This window comes from Anopheles coluzzii, chromosome X (assembly GCF_943734685.1).
Source record: "Anopheles coluzzii chromosome X, AcolN3, whole genome shotgun sequence".
In the NCBI taxonomy this organism is placed as follows: Eukaryota; Metazoa; Arthropoda; class Insecta; order Diptera; family Culicidae; genus Anopheles; species Anopheles coluzzii.
Window position 1 is genome coordinate 10,478,594 of NC_064669.1, and position 15,000 is coordinate 10,493,593.

Below are 15,000 nucleotides of genomic sequence, written 5' to 3' on the forward strand. Positions count from 1 at the left end.
GGCACCACCACGCCGGACGGGACGCCGAGCCAGCACCAACAGCCGCTCGAAGACTGCAAGGAGCCGCTCAACCTGCACGCCACGACCCACGCAAGCACCACCGCCACGGCAGCGTCCTACGAGCACGACAAGATGGCCGCCGGCAGCTCGCCGACGAAAGCGACGATGATTCGCGTCCGGGACGGACTCACCAAGGAAGGCTTCCGCAATGGGGGCGGTGAGGAGCTGTTGCTGCGCAAACCACCACCACCACCACCACCACCACCAGCTACACCAGCGGCATCAGCACCGTCCTCGTCTGCCCCGTCGCCCAGCTGCGACGACACTGGGCTGTCGCTGTTCCGCGACGTCCGGCAGCTGAGTGGCGGCTCGCCCACGCCCACCACCTCCACCGGGGGCGGCAGTGGCAGCGCGGCGGCAGCAGCGTCCGGCACCGACACCGCCAAGTGTCACATCTGCATGGCCAACTTCCCGTCCGCCTGGCTGCTGGAGCAGCACTCCGCCCTGCAGCACCCGCACCTGACGATCCACGACGACAAGCCGTACCTGTGCGGGCTGTGCGGGCAGAAGAGCCGGTACGCCTGCTGCCGGTACCGGACGGTGCTGGCGAAGCATCACCGGGGGGAGCCGGGCGGCGGCGGCGGTCGGAGCCGGGTCCCGGCCGACAAGCTCTTCACCTGCGACGTGTGCGGCATGCAGTTCCGCTACCTGAAGTCGTTCAAGAAGCACCGGCTGAACCACGCGCTCGAGCGGCTCCACGGCAAGAAGGGTGGTGGGGGCGGGGTGGGAGCACCGCCCGCCGACAGCGAGCCGGCCGTGTCGAGCACGAACGAGGGCGGCGGCGGCGGCGAGGCGGCCAGCAGCGCGATGGTGGCCGATCTGCGCAGCCGCACGGCGGCCGGCGTGGGCGACGGCTCGGAGGGGGGAGGCACGGTGGAGCAGGACGACACGGTGTCCGATTCGGCGCTGCAAAACCAACCGGCGGCCGACTGCGCCCCTCCGACGGCGGCCGATGACACGCACACTAAGATCAGCAGCAGTAGTAACAGTGGCGGCGGCGGCGGCGGCGGCTGTAGTAATGGTAGTAGCAACAGCAACAACAGTAGCAGCAGTGGTAGTAGTAGTGCGTGCAGCACCACTGCCACCACCACGACCATCAACAACAGCACCGTCTGTCACAGCAACGGGATCAATGCGAGCCCCTGCAGCAATGGTGGGCGCATCGGGCCGATGGTGGAGGCCGCTAGCGAGGCGCTGCTGACCGGCGAGCTGAAGCGCTACCAGGCGGCCTCGGTGGCGGCGGTGGCGGCTGCCGCCGCCCATCACCACCACCACCAGCACCACGCGTCCGTCGTCCGCTCGATGGAGGCTGAATCGAGCAGTGTGCATGGCAGTGCGGCAGCACCCGGGGCGGCGACCACACCGACCAGTGGCGGGGGGCTGGTGCATGCGCACGCGCACGCCCTGTCGCCGCCCGGCACCACCACCACCGCTACCAGCGGGCCGGCCTCCTCGCTCAGCCACACGCTCAACAGTCTGATCAACGCGGAGACGATACCGCACCACCGGCTGCTCGGGCTCGATCCGCAGGAAGCCTCCATCCTGAACTTTCTGCGGGTGGACGCGGCCGAGAAGCAGCGGGACCGCCGGTTCGCCTGCCCGTTCTGCGGCAAGTGCGTCCGGTCGAAGGAAAACCTGAAGCTGCACGTCCGCAAGCACACCGGCGAGCGGCCGTTCGTCTGCCTGTTCTGTGGGCGCGCGTTCGGCGGCAAGTCCGACCTGACGCGCCACCTGCGCATCCACACCGGCGAGCGGCCGTACCACTGCGAGGCGTGCGGCAAGTGCTTCGCCCGGGCCGACTACCTCTCCAAGCATCTGACCACGCACGTCCACCAGCTGTCGCCGCGCCCGTGAGAGGAGGGCCGGCGGAGGCGCCCGCGCATGTCGGTCCTCTGTCGGAAGTAAGCGAACTGAACTGGTGCAACGGGGTGGGGGAGAGTCGTGTGGAAGAGAGGGAGAGAGAGAGCGCGCAAGAGAGAGGCACCCTGTCCGAGAGGGTCCGTAGTTGAATCTGTACCGAAACCTACCTACAAGAAGGCGTTGGAGGTGCGCGGCGCTCTTAGAGACGCCGCCATAACTCCTTCGTTCGTGCAACGCAAAGCAATACTACACTCAAACACACAAACACAGAATACTACAGCGAGAGAGAGAGAAAGAGAGAGAGAGAAAGAGAAAGAGGAAGAGATAAATGGCCATTGCAACCTACTAAACGCTAAAAAGCGAGCGAAATAGAGACAGAGAGAACAATGCGAAGCGTCCTCAGTAGCACAAAATGGCCGCCCACGCTAGCGTCCCTCGGTGTTAGTGGTTGGATAGACTGCATCCAAAACAAAAAAAAACAATTTTAAGACTAGCTGTGTACTTGTAAATGCAACTTTCGTCTATTATCGTTGTTGTACGTGAACACTAATACACATATAATATAAACAAGCACACACACACACACACAAACAAATGAAACAAACAGTCACGCATGGGTAGCACGCACCGGCAACCGGAGAGAAAGTTAGATAGGAAGGGAGGATGAGAGAGAGAGAGAGAGAGATAGAGAGAAATCGAGAGGGAGAGAGCAAGTTCAATGTGGAACAATTTTACCTCAGGCAACCAAAGCACATTGAACATTGCGCCCATTGAACGCCCGGAGAAACGTTTATTGCCGCACTGCATTCCGTCCGCCATCTTACTGCGGAGCACTTGCGACCAGGTACCATTGACAATTGAAACGAAACCAAAAACGCTACTAGTCTGGGAGTTTTCGTTCGTTTTTTGTTTTCTTCTTCCTGTTCCATATTCGAGGGAGAGTTGGGGAGTGCACTATGTGGCATAGGTCCGTTTTGTTGTGCATGTTTTCTTACGCAACAGCCACCCGTTCCCCACACCACCATCTCCTTCCCGAAACAACTCTAAAGCAAAACAGTCCGCAATTAATTATCTGTGATTTTACGGCATAGCGAAACGATGTAAACAAGCGAACCGATGCTACTGTGCCGTGCAAAAGAGTGTTTGATTTCGCCCGATCGCTCACGAATGGATTCTATGTGTGTATCTATATGTGTGTTATCGGTGTTAGGCTAGGCAAACGAAACCACTACTACAGTGGCCAAAGGCGAACTAAAACTAAATGGCGTCCATTGTGCAGAGAGTTACCAAAATGAGAGAGAGGGGGAGACGGAAAGAGCAAGCGAGAGAGAGAAAGAGAGAGAGAGAGATAGTCACAATCACACAACTGATACAACGCAAAACAGAATGATACAGAGATAGTTTTCCGGTGTCCAGTTTTAACCTAGGTTTTTAACAGATTTGTTTAGGATTTACGATTTACGATTGCAAAGTCTGTATAAGATACAGGTCGAAGAACTGACAAACGAAAATAAGTAGAGCATGTCTTGGTTTGACAGTTACCTAGTCCAGTTTGTTTGTTTACATTTTGTAGGGGTTGCTGCAACCATTTTGTAACTACTGGATAACTTATCAACAGGATCCTACATCCTTTTGAAAACGATGTTTGTTGGTTTGGTGATACAGTGAAATCACTCTAAGATCATTTTCCATACATTTTATGTCTCTTAAAGATGATGATCTCTCTAAGGTGAACATTCTGTAAGGTGCATCTGCGATTTGGCAGCCGAAATTCTCTAAGATATATTTTTGCACAACAGTTCACAAAGATATTGGTCCAAGGATGCCAGGTTTTTTCGGTAGTTTCTTGGAAACATCATAGCCTCAAATTCATTAGTTTTCCGCAACATCAATATCTCTCTAAGTTGACGGTCCCTTGAAGATTCGCCTTAGAGAGATTTTACTGTGTTTCAATCTTAAGTGTAGCCACTGAACTGCTACTCACAATCCTGTAATATTTGGCAGAATCAAGCGCAACCGAAACAGTTCCTTTTGGGCACAACACTTGTATTTCGATCGAATTTCCGCTGGGAGAACATGCTTCATTATATTCATAATGCAATTCAATTCAAATTAGCCGTCAATTTAACCCACTATTCACATTGAGCCTCTGTTTGTGCGAATAACAATGAACGAGGCAACTGTCAAATACAAGAACTTTGTATTAACTCTTTGAACTAGCAAAAACAAAGCTTTGCATCGACCTGGAACATAAATGGACTTCGGCATTATGGACATGAAGTTTGACAGTTGGCAGTGTCTAGCTGATAGGACTTGCAATCACGTAATAAACAACAAAGTAAACACACACACACACACTCACACAATAATAATATTTAACACAGTCGGCAGTCGCAGTATGATAAATGGATGCCAACGGAACCACACAGCAAAACAAACCAAAAACCCCAATCGATGAGTGTTGTGACGACACAATCTGTGTGCACTCCCGTCCGTGTCTGCCAGTAGAAAAAAGAAAGAAAGAAATCCTTGAGTCGCAACACAGGACGAAGGCCAGCAACTAATCGAAAAACCAGAAACAACTGAATGTGATTATTTTCTATATATTCAACAGAATTAAGCTATTTATACTTATACAGCAACGAAGCGGAGCGTAAGAGACGAGAGAGAGAGAGAGAGAGAAAACATAGCGAAAACAAAGAGATTCAATAGTGATTTTACACGCAGATATCTAAGAAGAGCAAACAAAATACAACAACCAAACCAACTCCAAGGAACAGCGTAACAACGTTGCGAACCAAATGAAACAGAAAATCCGTCACGACAGCTTGCAACGAACCCCCCAAAAGACGAAGAGGGCACACTGGAGGTTGGGTAGACGGAGGTGCAAGGAGGTTTGGGCCGCAGGTCGAGTTGATCCCGTTGCACGACCAAAGAAGGGGAAAACACGCAACTCATCGCAGGCGCAGGCACAACCGATACCAGGAAGATATACACAGCAGCAGTTCTTGCAGCAGAAACTACAAATGGAGTTGAAATACTAAGGTTTTGGGTTACTTTTATACATTCTATATTTACATGTAAACTTAAGCCAGAAACAAAAACGGGAATTTTTTTCCAGCCAGTCGTACACAACTTATTAAGGAAGCCGCCAGGAAGCGCCACCGTGCGCAACCACACTCACTCAGTAAACCGTTAGTACCGGATGTTAGTAGAACCGGACAGGATGCGCCTGGAACGTCGGACATCCGGATAGGCAATAGTGTTACAACCGATGCGAAGCACAATGGTACTTGGTTTACCACGCGTTATTGTTTACTACAGCTAGCTCCGCAATCCCCACCAACAAACTAACAAACCGAAACCTACGTAACGAAAATACGCGTCCCCTCCCTTGAAACGAATACTACTTAAGGCTATACATATACAAGGTTTTTTTGTTCATACATAAAGTACTAAGTACAAGATTACATGGCACGGGACGAGATGGAAAATATAGGAAACGGTAGTAGAGAACGGAAAAATGGAATAGCACAACGAGGAACACAGTAGAACGCCGTGGTCGTTCGGGTTCAGTTCAGCGACTGCCCAACAGAGAGTTTTTTAACACAGAGAGATTTTATTTTTATTCCCATACAAGACGAGTAAGGCACAAGAACACTCATCCACACGCACACAAGCACTCACACACGCACTCAAGTACACAAAAGTGTGCTAGTTATTTGTGGCAAACGATACGAGAAAGATCGAGTGAGAGAGAGAGAGCAAGAAAGAGAGAGAGAGAGAGAGAGAGAAAGAAAGAAAGAGAGGACTGAAAGCTGTACTCATTGCCCATGGCAGGCCTACTAGAAAAGGGAAACCCTACAATCTTTTAGTAACGCTGCAGTAACGCGCCACTCTCTCGTTACTCTCAAACGACGCCAACAAGATGGCGGCACTGCTCGGCCGTAGTTCAGCGAACGGTAAACGCCGTTGTGGCTGTGCAGCGGCCCATATGCTAGCAAACGCGAAGGTCGAATGGACGAATGAGGAGGGGAAAGATACAATTTCACTGTGCCAAATTAAATGTACCTCAGAGTAACATCAGACAAATGTAGTAAGCAGCGTACGAAAACACAAACAAACACACACACCCACACACCCAAACGCACACCTGATAGGTGGCAGGAGGGTACTAGGTGTACACTAGGTACGGTGACTGAACAGGCACTGAACGTCAACACCATGGGAGCAGAGCGTCAGATAAGCACACACAACCCTAGCAACGCTTCCAACAATTCAAAACACACTCAACACACACATGCTAGGTCGAATATTACTAAGTAACGAACAGTATATACATTTGGTGTCGTTTTAATTTCACGAGCAGTAACGCTCTACCAAAAAAAAAGAAAATAGAATCTACTACTATTACTACTACTAATACTACTTACATGTAAGAAAATGCAAAATTAATTACCATATAGATGTCGCGCGGTTGTTGTTTACTTTTATTTCTGCCATTACCATACCAAAAAGAGAAGAAAAAACAACAACAACAACATGCCCGTTGCATGTTGCAAAGAAGGGAAGGAACCAGGAGATAAAAACGTGCAGTAAGAAGAATACAGCCTGCTAGTAGGGGAGATGTTGCCACCCCACTACTAATTAGATTGATGTCTGTAATAGTTGAGTAGTTTAAAGTTTAAACCCTGTAAATAAAAGCTGAAGCGAACCTGGAGAGGGGAAGGGGGGGAGGGGGGTTGGAGATTGAAACCAAATCACACATTATCAGCTATTGAGGAAGGCTGGGAAAAGAGGAAAGCTAGAATAAGCTCGTCTACTAAATCAGTGTTTGTTAATGTCGTGCGGCGTAGGTACGGTCCGCGCAACTACTATCAGGTTTAGCTGTCATAATAACTGTCATACGGCAGGGAATAGTACACACACACACACACACAAACACACACACCTATAGCAATAGCAAACACACACCGTTAGCTTGGTCGCGTGCGTCTAATGTGAACTCTTGTACTTAAGACATGCAAAACATACACACACTGACACTACTAGTCGATAGACTCTTAGGCACGCGCTAGGGTAGGAAATGGGAGGAATAGAGAGAGTGAGAAAATAAGAGAGAGAGAGGGAGAGAGAGAGAGAGAGCAGCATTATTCTACTTAAGATTACGTGTATCGATAGCAAATACTCTGATGGAGATTCAATTAAGTTCCTACCGACAAGACTAACTGAATCAGGTACTGGTGCGGGACGATAGGGGCGTGCTGAGCGGCTGCGAGTTCAATCTTGCCACCAAGCCACCGCCCCCTTTGCCACCGCCACATCCCAAGCAGAAGAATCGTTTCCTCTGTTTGTACAATCGAGGCAAAGTTCGATTATGCCACACACACACGTGTTTTTGGCACATTGTTCTATATATGTGTGTGTGTGCGAGCATGCGTAACTTTTTTGTTTGGGATTCCGTTTTCCGTTTATGTCAATTTTGAGAAAGAGAGAGAGAGAGAGAGAGAGAGAGAGAAAGAGAGAGAGTGAGAATTAGAGAAATCAGCAAGTTCTCGCCCGTATCTACTAAGCTTCTTTCAGTCGAACTGGAAGCTGCTGTTCTTCATTTCCTTTCGTTTTCCGTTAGCCGTAGCCATGGCGGAGAGGGTGAGGACGACATCGAGGGATCTGAACGTAACCGAGGGGTTTCCTTAGCAGAGTAAACTAGTAAACTGGAACTGAATGTGTATTTTTTGAAACGTGTTGTACAAATTTTTTTAGTCAAAGTAGGAAGAGATAGTGAGAGAGAGCGAGAGAGAGAGAGAGAGTACCAGAGGCGGGCGAAGAAGCATCGAGTGTAGGCGCCCCGGAGCGCAGAGGTGTAGAGAAGGAATGTTTAGTGGTAGATTTAAAAAGCAAAAAAAAAATGGTGATCCACAGATGACACATTTTTTCGTTTTCTCTCCCATCCGGGTTGCATGCGTGTGGTGTAAACCGGTGTTCTTGTCATAAGACGTGTAGAACAGCGTAAATATTGGGGGAAGCCCCCAATACCAACCAACCATTGTGAACGTAGCACACGTCGCCATTTTGTTTTGCTTTTTACGTTACGTGCTAGTATACAGCTCTTCAAAAACCAAAATTCAACCGGCTTCCATATTCCACAAGGGAACTGTGTAAGAAGAATAGAGTGACTAAGAGAACAAACACATCCAAACACATACATGGTACTCGAAAAAAAAAACGCACACACACACACACCGTACTACCTACAGAACGCAACTGAACTACAACAGACAAATTGAATAACTGAAGCAATATTGAAGTGTGACTAATAGTAATCAGCTCGTGCACGAGGATCTATTACGCCGTAAGCTAGTACGTAAGTGACCCACACCGATACCCGATGCGGTATACTAACCTTTGTTTTGTTTTGCACCGCAAGAGAGAGAGAGAGAAAGAAGAGAGAGAGAGAGAGCAAGTCTCTGCAGTGCGCGCACTTAGACAGCGTAACGATGGGCTACTAAGCCACGTCTACTAAGCCGGCCACAATGAACAGACTCTATGGAAGTATGGAATTAGTGATATATTGCGGTACTGAAGAGCTAGCAAAGCGTAAGCCCCCTGGCCATTACTGTGCAGCACAACTTTGTGAACATGGAAAACCATGCAATGGGGCGCTCAAAAGTATTTACGGCACAAGCGTGCGTGCCTGCGGGACAAGCAATCTTTACACTGTCCATAAATAATACACAGATACACACGCACACACAGAGCACACAGTGTCGTTGGCCTGGCACCCGGGGGTGCGCTTCATGTATAAAAGAGTGAACATACTCGGTTAGTCGTAGCGTTAAGGAGTAAGCAACCACAATACCCACACCATGCACTTTGACCAGATTTTAACGAACGAGTGTCCACAGTGTTGCGCAAGTGACAGCGGGCAGGAGGAGGAGGAGGAGGAGGAGGAGGAGGAGGAGGAGGGAGGACTAGTGTTTAAGGTTTACTCGTTATTCGTTTTGCTTTGTTGATTCTTTTATCGCCAGGTTTGTCAAACCAGGGCTAATCTGTTGACGTTTGCGTAGACTGCCATTACCACTACTACTACTACTACTACTACTACTAACTACTAATATTGATTTTGTGTGCTCAGTTCCCGTGCATCTTCAGTCGGTACGGTCGGGTGATAGAGGAGGGAAGAATAAGTAAAGTAGAGAGAGAGAGAGAGAGAGAGAGAGAGAGAGAGAGAGAGAGAGAGAGAGGGAGAGAGAGAGATAGTAAGAGATTTACTTACGAATTACGAGGGCGTGACACGGCGCGGTACGTCTAGTTAACGAAACCCACCAACTATCGACTGCAAACAGTGGCCATATATTGCAATACATTCTCATACACACCCGCACCAACACAGTATACAAGCACGCAATACAAGAAACGACAACGATCGCCATCATCGACCACACTACTACTGCCGAACCAGTGAAGCAACTACCAAGCACACCCGCCCAGCAAACTACAGTAAGTAACAAGCCCCCCTGAGGACGGGGACAACCTACACTAGCAGTAAGTATCGACACATTGTCGCTGCCCACCTGTGATAACAGTGCAACCGAACCCAATCCAAGCCAACGCAGCAGCACAAACGCAACAGCAAACAAACGAACAAACAAACAAATAGTCGAACCAAAGAATGAAACACGTACAGTTACCATATTGCAGTAGCACAAGTCTACTGATAGATTGTTTTTAGCCGGCTTGCAAAAGCGTTGCAGTGCTGAAGTCTTTACACTCAACCACTGGCGTGAGTGTGCGTGATCTGAAAAATGTTGTTAGTTTTGTTGTTGTTGTTTTTTTTTGTTTTGCTCCTCTACATTTCATTTAAAGTGTAGGTAATAGCAGCCCCCAGCGCGCCAGTGTGTGATGATTACGTACCGGTAGCGTTACGCCGTAACGCCAAGTAACGTTTTCTCGTTTTATTTTTCGTTTGCGTTCCACCATCGAACGAAACGGTTGTGTTCAGTCGGCCCATTCAGTTGCTCCGTTGCACTAGTTTGCATGTATATCGCAGTGCTAGGACGGCGGGCGAACGATGTAGCTTTTCGCTCGCATGTACAGATTAGGGCATGGCTTAATGTAGTAGCTACCCGGCCCAGCCCAGTTACCCTTCTTGTCCGTTTGCCGAATTGGAGTTAAGTGATAATTATTGGCTCGCCCGAGGACTGAAACCGGATGGGAAGGCTGCAAATTGCACCTTCCAGAGCCCGGCCGCGGGATGGGGAAGCACGATGTCGGCGAGTGAGGGCGAGCACACTAAATTAAGATTAAGCAAACCGCGTAAGCGAGCTAAATTTAATAACCAAACAAAAAAAAAAAAAACAAAACAAAATCTTGTACATTTTATGGAGGGGCAATAGACTTGGTAGTTAAATCAATTTTTAAATTATCTTTTTCTCCCAATCTGTAAGCGCATCTTTTTTCCTGAGTGAAATAAGATTGATCAGGCGTCGATCGAGACTATACTATAGGCGAGACGTTCGTGAGGCTAGCAGCAATGCATACAAGTGATAATGAATGCGTGTGAGAACGGTGTGTGTGTGTGTGTGAGGGCGGAAGGATTAATATTTACCAATTGACTTTAATGTTGTGCGTTCAGCCGTGGGCACTAGCTAGACCGATACGATGCGTTCAATTACACACAATTGGATTGGAATGATTAAATCAACCGACAGGAAACCTTGTGTGTGTGTGAGAGAGAGAGAGAGAGAGAGAGAGAGAGAGAGAGAGAAGAAAAAAACGCGAAAACTCAAAAACAAAATACTATTCGGTGTTGTGACTTGCTAACTTACTTACTTATTCGTAACATTCCACATTGCAAGCAAAGTGATATTGGGATATTGGTGTGGCGGGCGTCGCGTGGCTGGAGCGACCCGCCCGCTTGCAAGCGGAATGGTGGGACTAAATTATTGCAGAAACAAGGCCCACAAAACTAACACGAGCGACCAGAGCCTCCGGACGCAGCTCAGCGCAACAGACAGGCACGCAAGTAACGCGCGCGCGTAACGTGACCCGGAACAGAAGCCGAGGACGCTGCCGTTACAGGCTGCAGGTCTTGCCTGGCTGCGGCACTGGCAGGCAACGTTTGTTGCCGGCGGCGAATTTTAACAAAACATTACGGCAACCTTTTACGGCACCGGGGCGGCAGTGTGATTGAGCGTAGGTATATATATATATATAGAAATAGTTTACAAAGGAAAAACCGAAACAAATTTGAAAGGACTAAACCCAATCAAGCAACACAACGCATGCACAACGGGCATGTAAAATACCAATTGAGATGTACTTTTCCATTCATATATTATATATATATAAATGTGTGTGTGTGTGTGATTGAATGTACGTGAGTGTATTTTAGAGAGCAATAATGATCAATACATATAAATTAAATCGATAATCTTCACATTCAAGCAATTGTACTAGGTACATGAAGGCGTATGATATTGAATAGTGTGAAGGCAGACGCGGGTGGATGTCCCGGAAGAAGGTAATCAAACAGATGACAAAACATAGGGGTCTGCTGCGCACACTAGTGCCACTAGTGGACCACGCTACAAGTAAAAAGACTAGTAAAAATATGTGAAAATGTGGTAACAGGAGAAATAGAAAGAAAAAAGAGAGAGAGAGATAGTATGAAGGAAATAATGGAAGCGAATGATTGTGATAACGTTAAAATTATTATAAAAAAAAGATACCGTACATAAACTTAGCGTGAAAAGAAAAAGGTAACAGAGATTGTTAAAATGTCGCTGTGTCGCGAGGAGCTAGGACGAGAGATAAGATAGAAAATAAGAAAACAAAGAACCTTAAAAAGAAAGTAAAATGAATGTATCCCTCCTCATACACCGATAGGAAACGAATCTCTTTGCAAGAGGCAAGAGAGCAGTGAGATGAGAAAGAAAAAGAGAGAAAGAGAGAGAGAGAGGGAGTGGCATAGGTTACGGTCACAGCAGTCACAATAACATCCGACCGGGCGTAACGCGTGCAGCACGTACGTACCGGTTGGCCATTGGTAGTGGTAGTGGACAGATCAGGTAGCAGTAAACGCTCGTACTCTACCACAACCCGTAACAACTACAACTACCAGCGACGGAAGCGAGAGTTGGTTGCCTGTGCACGATGTTTATGTTTCTTTCTTTTTTTGTTACTTTGTGAGATTACCAACCACTAAAGAATATTCATATTGAGCACTCACTCACACACACACAAAAACACACAATTATACTAAAACACTTACACAAAATGCAATGCAAACCAAAACATACACACCCACACTCGCATATTTAAAGCAAAAAAGATTGATGAAAGGTGTACTTTGATCGAAATGGTTTCAATACAAAAGAGAAAACAAAACTGCAACACTGTTATTTGTCAAAGCGAAGCAAATGAAAACAAAGACTCAATTTAGAAAGGCAGGAAGCGCAAACAAAAGAAGAAGAGATAAAAGAGAAATCGAAAAAAAAAGAAGAAATAGTGGACGTGTTACATAAAACTGCAACAGAAAACAGAACATCGCTGACGGTGTACTGGAGCACGTGCGTACGTGCGTGTTTTAGGTGGAAATGGTCGATTAGCAACCGAAAGCACAAATTAGTAAAACAGCAACAACAACAACAAAGAAACATAGAAAACGAAGCTGAACAAAGCGTAACAAAATGGAAACAAACGCAGTGTTTTTTATATTCTCCGCCCATAAATATTCCAAAATGAACGCAAAAAAAAGGTTCAATTATAATGTGTGTTGTACATCTTTCGCATCTATTTCCTCTTTTCTGAAACGAGAGTACATACAACTTGTGACTAAAATGTGAAGCAACGGTAAAACAAAAAAAACAAAACAAAAAAAACAAGAAAACAGTGAACGATAAATTGACACTGCACAAACAACGGTGTCCTGTATTTATTGTAAGAAGTTGCCAGTGTTCAGAGGCACAACGGAGCGGAGAAGTGGAGGAAAAAACGGACAAAAATTAAAACAAAACACGTATAGGAACGAACCATTGGTATTGAAATCTTATTCTGTTAACTATTCTAAACCTCTCTTTACATAACACCGCATGAGCATTCTTCGCGCCAATATTTTATAAAGTTGATAGAGGGAGATTGAGAGAGAGCGAGAGAGAGAGAGAGAAAGAAAGAGAGAGAGAGATAGAAAGAAAGAGAGAGAGAGAGCGAGGGGGAGAGATAGAAAGAGAGAGACTTGAAGTGTGTCCGTGTGTAAGTAAGAGGGATAAAGATGGAAAAAAAACGTCCGATATGTGTTTGTATCTTAAACGTGTATAGTAAACTGAAGCAAGAGAAAATAAGCACTTTGACTGAGGTGTGGTGGAAAAATTATACGTGCAGGAGTAGGCGTGCGACAAACAAGGCAAACAGAAGGAAAAGGAACAATTTTTTAGGCAATTTTTCACAGAACAAAACTAAAAAAAAACATACATCTAAACTTATATACAAGAGCAAGCAAACATGAAGAGCCTACACGAAGTAAATCAAACACAAACACACCCACACACACACACACACATCCACGCGCACACTAAACAAACTCTATTTCTTGTAAGAGAAGCTTTCGGTGTCCAAATTATACGGAAAGAGCGGAACGATTGAGACCTATTCAGCGAAAATGAACACACACCGTACACGACGACATGCAAACATAATCGAAGGAAAAACAATGGAAGACAGACGAAGCAGACAGGGGAGCAAGGGAACGAAACAAACCTGAACGAGCGCGCGCGGCAGTTATGAGAATAAGCGGAGCAAAAGATTTCAACGCTGCCGAAGACGAGGAACGTGAAGTGATTAATTAGCTAGTAATTTATATTTTCTAACGCCCCCCCTGCAACAATTTTTGTGTTATTGAGATAATATTAAAATACGAACTGAATGTACAATTTTGTTAGCTAGTGAAGATCAAGATAAGATTTTAGTTTTTGTTTTTTTTTATAGAACCTCGAAAGTTCATAGAAAGTTTTTGGTTTTTAGATTTTTTTTGTTGTTGGTTGTCAATTTGACAGTTCATTAACATACGGCCAACTTTGACGGACGTCGTCGGGTCGATTACTACATTTGTTTTAATCTCAAAACACGCACACATGCACACCAACAAAATGAAAACCATTTCACCAAATGCCATACAGAAGCGCTCAATTCGCACCCACAAACACACCTACCGATGCTTGTCCAAAGAGCAAAACAACACACAACTACTACCACTACCAGTACTAACAGCAATAACACCGTTACTGCATCCCTCTGTCAATTGACAGTCAATCTCGTGCAACTACCCCATAGCTCGGCAGACGTAAAGTAACAATATATTGAGCAGGAACCAGCAAAACGGAAGAAAAAGAAGAAGAAAAAAAAAACACAATAATATTTTTTGATACAAAACATTTTACAACCGATTTACGCGATTACGAAGATGTAGACGAGAGACAGAGAAAAACAGAGCGAGAGAGAGTAAAACACATACAACGCAGAATAGATTACAAAATGAAAATAAATCGTGCATCGAGGATGACGCGAACGTCCTCGGTGGGTACTGAATGGACTCGTTCAATACACACACCCACACCTACACCTACACAACCGCCAGCCAACGAGAACAGAACTGATATACACAACCGAATCTACACTTCATTCACACATACACTCCAGATTAGGCTCTATATTGACACAGAATAAACAAACCAGATGCAGCAATTGGTTTCAGTTTTCCACTATTTTCTTTCTCTAAATTATTGGTCTTTTTATAAAAAAAGTGGATTGGCAAAATTGGGAAGAGGAATTCAGGCACCTACAAAATTTGTGAACGTCCAAAATTACATAATTGGCTAACGAGCGTGATGAAATCTTTTAAGAGCAAGGTAATATGATCACGAACAAAAATTGACTCAAATGCACAGAGGCGTAACAAATACATATATCTAATAATTCGATCGTGTGAAGTCAAAAGAGATCAAACAAAACAAATCTTCTATTCGAGCAAACGCCGCAAAATCAAAATTTGCAAATTGAAACAAACAAAAAAAGGAAAATATC

General features: G+C 46.2%; 1 protein-coding gene across 1 annotated transcript in view; it reads left to right on the forward strand.

The window, feature by feature from the left end:
- Positions 1-6,651, forward strand: part of LOC120950724 (zinc finger protein 865-like) — a 12,757-nt gene extending 6,106 nt beyond the window's left edge. The window contains exon 1 of the mRNA XM_040368983.2: positions 1-6,651. This exon is cut by the window's left edge and continues 6,106 nt beyond it. Within this exon, the coding sequence (XP_040224917.2) occupies positions 1-1,914 (1,914 nt within the window). The 3' untranslated portion in view covers positions 1,915-6,651.
- The last annotated feature ends 8,349 nt before the right edge of the window (positions 6,652-15,000 follow it).